The sequence below is a fragment of the Condylura cristata genome, unplaced genomic scaffold, assembly GCF_000260355.1.
Source record: "Condylura cristata isolate star-nosed mole 26May11 unplaced genomic scaffold, ConCri1.0 scaffold00001, whole genome shotgun sequence".
Taxonomy (NCBI): domain Eukaryota; kingdom Metazoa; phylum Chordata; class Mammalia; order Eulipotyphla; family Talpidae; genus Condylura; species Condylura cristata.
In genome coordinates this window covers 87,033,752-87,038,294 of record NW_004567102.1, presented here as the reverse complement: position 1 = coordinate 87,038,294, position 4,543 = coordinate 87,033,752, and the positions used below count along the sequence as shown (strand labels likewise).

Here is a 4,543-nt window from a genome sequence, read left to right as displayed (position 1 = left end):
GGAGGCAGGTGAGCGCCCCTGACCGCGGGCGCATGGGGAGGCAGGTGAGCGCCCCTGACCGCGGGTGCATGGGGAGGCAGGTGAGCGCCCCTGACTGCGGGTGCATGGGGAGGCAGGTGAGCGCCCTTACCACAGGTACATCAGGATGCAGGTGTACCGCCTCAGGCGCCGCGTGCGGAACAGGTCTGCCAGCGCAGGCCTCAGCTTCTCAGGGACGTCCTCACCGAGACAGAGCATCTAGGAGGCGCTGGGCCATCAGCCACATGTGCTCCCCAGGGCAGGGAGGCCCCCGGGGTGAAGGGACCCAGCCAGCAAGGCCAGCCACCCCATGTCTGCCCCCAGCCGCCACCCCAGCCCCCAGCACCCCCACGCCCTGGGCGGCCCGGCCCATCTCAACCACAAGCGCCGCCCGGCTCAGGGGCCAGAGCCCCGCCGCCTCGGCACCTTCAGGTCCGCAGGGGGCGGCCTCCCGTTCTCCTGGGCGATGCGGGCCAGCGTCCTCACGGCTTGGGCGTTTCTCCTCTGTGACAGCAGCCACCGCGGGGACTCGGGCATACACCTGCAGGCAGCGTCCGGCTGGGCGTCTCCAGAAGCTGCTGCTTGTGCCACCCACCCCCGCCTCCAGCTGGGGCCCTGGGCACCAGGGGAGCCGCGGCGGCCAGCCTGGGGCCGCCGGCTGATATCAGAGCCCAGAGGAGCCGCCGCTTTCTTGGGGGGACTTCACTGCACCTCACGGCTTGGCCCCAGGAAGATGCCCTCCACTTTAGAGGCACCCACTTGCGTTGTGGCAGGATGTCTGCGTGTCACGCTAAGGCCGCTGAACAGGTCTCAGGTTCTTTCCAAAGAGACAAACACTTCACCCCGTTGGCCCCCTCAGACCCTGCGCCATCCGTGTCCAGCTGGACAGAGGCGTCCCGGCTCGGGGCCCGGGGCTCTGGCAGGCAGCCCGCTAGAGAGCCACTTCTCCGAAGAAGGCCGCAGCTGGCCGCAGGAGTGGGGTCTCGCCACTGAGCGTCGTGGAAATACAAGCGAAGCCACACGGGGGGCCGCCTCACGCCGAGCGCAGGCCTGCGGGAGCCCAGAGCCGGTGCCGGAGGGTGTGCAGGACAGGGCCCGCCGGCTTGGGCGCGTGGACAGCGCCCCGCCACAGGGGGACGGTCCTCGGGACATGCTGGTAAAAAGCCTGGGCCCTCCCTGGGGGCGCAGCGGGTTAAAGCACTGCACTGAGAAGCTAAAGCCACTTCCGCATGAGTTCGATCCCCGCCTGCCCCGGAGGTCACCACATGGCGCGGCAGACCTCTCCTGACCCACCCGCTGCTCCCCTCAGCAGTGTGCTTCATCCATCTGCCTGTTCTGCTCCCCACTCTGTCCCTGGTGAATTCTCTCACCCTCTGCATCTCTAGCCTGTACCCCAGTTCTGTATGAAAAAATAAATTTAAAAAAAAAAAAGCCAGACCCCGTCTTTCCCGACAACGTGGCCGGAGCTGGCGGGGGGGGCTCAGGGACGCCCGTCAGGAGGGGAAGCCAAACCTGGCGCCCCACTCACATGTGGCTTCTAGAGAAAAAGCAAGGGCCAGATAAGCAGGCCAATGGCGACCCAGAGGAGCCGGGCAGTGGAGGACGAGGGGAGGGCGGGGAGCCCGCAGTGCACCGCGGGGGGTCCGGGCACCTCGTGCGGGCGTGGGAGCGGTGCCACAGGGAGGGGCTGGCATCTCACGTGGCTTCACCTCGAAATCACACACGGTGTTGCGAACCAGTGGCCCCTCAGAACATCACAACTAAAGCTTTTTACAGTTGCACCGCAGAGGAGAGCAGCAAACGGGGGGGCCTGTCCCCGGGCCCCTGTCCACCCCGACAGGGACCGAGCAGGCCCGCACGGTGCGGGCAGCCTTCGAGCCCAGCGTCTTTGGGGAGCGCGGCTGCCTGGTGCCGGCCCAGGGAAGCCTCGTCCTCAGCAAACCTGGCTGAAGGCCCACGAGACGGCCCCTCTCTGCTCTCCGGCGGTGGAAACGCCCTGCGGGAGGCTGCCCTAGGGCCTGCCCAGCGCCCAGCGCAGGGGAGCGCCCGCCCGCCCGCCCGCAGCCTCAGTCAGTTCACTCGTCATCCATTCATGCACCCCAACGCAAGCCCCCTCTGCGGCCAGGGGGTCCTTGTCGGACCAGGGTGGGGACGGAAGAGGCTGAGCACCCCGTGGAGTGTCACGACACCCCAAATGCGACCCAGCTGACCCCGGGCCTGTGGGGCACTAGGCCAGCCATAGCGGGCGTGGGGATGGGGCCCCGCGGAGGTACCAGCAGAAGAGCAGGAAGAGGAAGACCGGCAGGGAGACGGCCATCTGGAGCCAGCGCCAGCGAGGAAGCGCGTAGGCCGCGGGGGGCAGCAGCAGCAGCCCCACCGTGAAGGCCGCCTGGTACAGGACGGCCACCGTCCTTCTGCAGCCCGCGCCCACGAACTCTGTGACTGAAACGGGAGGGGGTCACCACCGGGCTCCACCAGCCAGCGGAGAGGCAGCCTCCTGGCCCGCCCCGGCCACCCGCCGTCGGCCCCCGCGGGGGGCTGTCCTCCCTCACCCCGTCCCGCTCAGGGCCCATACGCCTCGCGCATCCCCTCTGCTCGCCGCCCGAGGGGAGCCCCTCGCTGGCCATCAGCAGCTGCCACTGCCAGAGCGTATCACACCCAAAGTGGGGGTTCAAGCCCGTGAGAGCTGAGCCCGAAAACGGCACGGGTTTAGTGGCTACAGACGGGAGAGTGAGCCCCAAATGTGCCCAGCGCCCACCTCGCCCGCGGTGGTCAGGGGGCCCCGCCTGGTCAGCGGCCCTGGCCTGTGCCTACTGGAGAGTGCTCGGCCGCTCTGCCAGGGCCCCTCGAGGTTGTTCATTTTGTGCTCCTCCCATCAAGAAACTTTGAGGGCAAAAACAAGCCAGCAGCTGCAGGGGCGCAGGGGCAGGGGGGGCCCGCGGGGTCACTGTAATCGCAGCTGTGCTGTCCCCTCAGCCCTGGCCACTCGCTAGCTCTCCAGGGAGACGTGGTTCCCGTTGTCCACGTCGCAGTCCCCTGCCTGCCCTGCTGGGAGCACGCCGGGGGTCCGTCGGGGTCCGGGGTACTCTTGCTCCCAGACAGGCTGGCTGCTACCGGACAGCGGCGAGCATCTCCCGCGCAAGCGCAGAAGGGCCGCCTCCCGGGCCCTGCCCGCTCAGACCGCCGCGCAGCGGCCAGTCTGCCCCGGCCACGCCCACGAGCTGCCGCTCCGCGCCCCACCGCCCGCCAGCCCCTGGCCCAGGCGCCCTGCCCGGTGCTCACTCAGCGTGTAGCCGGCCGTCCAGCTGCCCTTGCTGACCAGGCCCTGCAGCAGGCGCAGGAGCAGCAGGGAGGTGTAGTCGGGGGCGATGGCCATGAGGACGCCCGAGGCCGCGGTGACGAGGGTCGTGCTCAGCAGACACGGTTTGCGGCCAAACCTTAGAGGCAAGGGCTGGGGTGAGGGGCGGGGGCACCCCCCAGGGGACGTCACATCACCCTGAGGGACTGACCGCGTCCGCCCCGTGGACAGCACCCCGTTCTCGCTCTCTCTGAGGGGTCCAGCGTCTCCGGCAACCTGGCGTCTTCGCCGAGAGCGGGGCTCCCTCAGTGACACCCCAGTTCTCAGTAGCCCTCACTATCTCTGTTTAATGACCACGTTGTTAGTGGGGGGAGCCCAGAACCCAGGCTCTGTCCTGCCGGGTCCTCACTGGCCCTCGGGGCAGCAGGGGGCTTCTCCCGCCTTTCAGGAGGGCAGCGGGCCCTGCTTGCTTCAGCTCCAGGCGGTGCAGCGTCCTCTCAGGTCTCCGCGCTCCTTCCCTGTGACCGCCAGGGCGCGGGGGCAAACCTGGTCCAGTGGCCACGACCCACGGCCACGAGCCCCCACTGCCCTCTGCCAAGCTCCCTGGGCCGCCCGCGCTTCGGGGCCCACCCCACCTCCCCTAACTGCCGGTCCTTCGGGAAGGGGGCGTTCTCGCTGGAAGCCCCTCCCCTCTGGCCCCCCACCCCCACCGCAACCCCCACTCCCGCAAAACCCGTGCCCCCACCGCAGGCTGCGGGAGAGGGTCCCCGCTCTGCTTTGTCCCCACTGCCCTGGACCCCGCCCTGTCCCGGGGCGTGGCCGCCCTGCCCACTGCCCCCACCGCTCCTCCTCGGGGCCCCCTGGCTCCGAGCGCGGGCCCCTCCCTGCTGCCCACCTGCCGTCGCCTGGGCACCTGCTTCCAGCCGGCTGACGCCTCCACTGGTGCCCGGGCCTGAGAGCCACCTCCGGCCAGAGCCCTTCCTGCGCTGTCCGGCCTGTGCCCACCTGCCACCCTGGGGTCCCAGCACTCCCAGGCGGGGCCCCCAGGCTCCCCACGCCGACACCCACCTGTGGCAGCAGCAACCTCAGCTTTGCCCCCCTTTTCTCTTTGCCCCTCACCCCAAAGTGCAATCTGCAGGCGCCCTGCGCGCCGAGCCCACGCACAGCCGCCCTTTCTCCCCCTGGATGGCCACCAGCTCCAAGCCTCCAGCTGTGTGTCGTGTCATG

At 69.5% G+C, this 4,543-nt stretch overlaps 1 protein-coding gene across 1 annotated transcript in view; it reads right to left on the bottom strand.

The window, feature by feature from the left end:
- SLC22A1 (solute carrier family 22 (organic cation transporter), member 1) overlaps window positions 1-4,543 on the bottom strand; it is a 21,318-nt gene that overhangs the window by 14,344 nt on the left and 2,431 nt on the right. The window contains exons 3-6 of the mRNA XM_004674171.2: window positions 3,301-3,469; window positions 2,292-2,460; window positions 445-559; window positions 131-237 (exon numbers count right to left, since the gene is read on the bottom strand). Of these exons, the coding sequence (XP_004674228.1) occupies window positions 131-237; window positions 445-559; window positions 2,292-2,460; window positions 3,301-3,469 (560 nt within the window). The remainder of the gene's footprint in view (window positions 1-130; window positions 238-444; window positions 560-2,291; window positions 2,461-3,300; window positions 3,470-4,543) is intronic.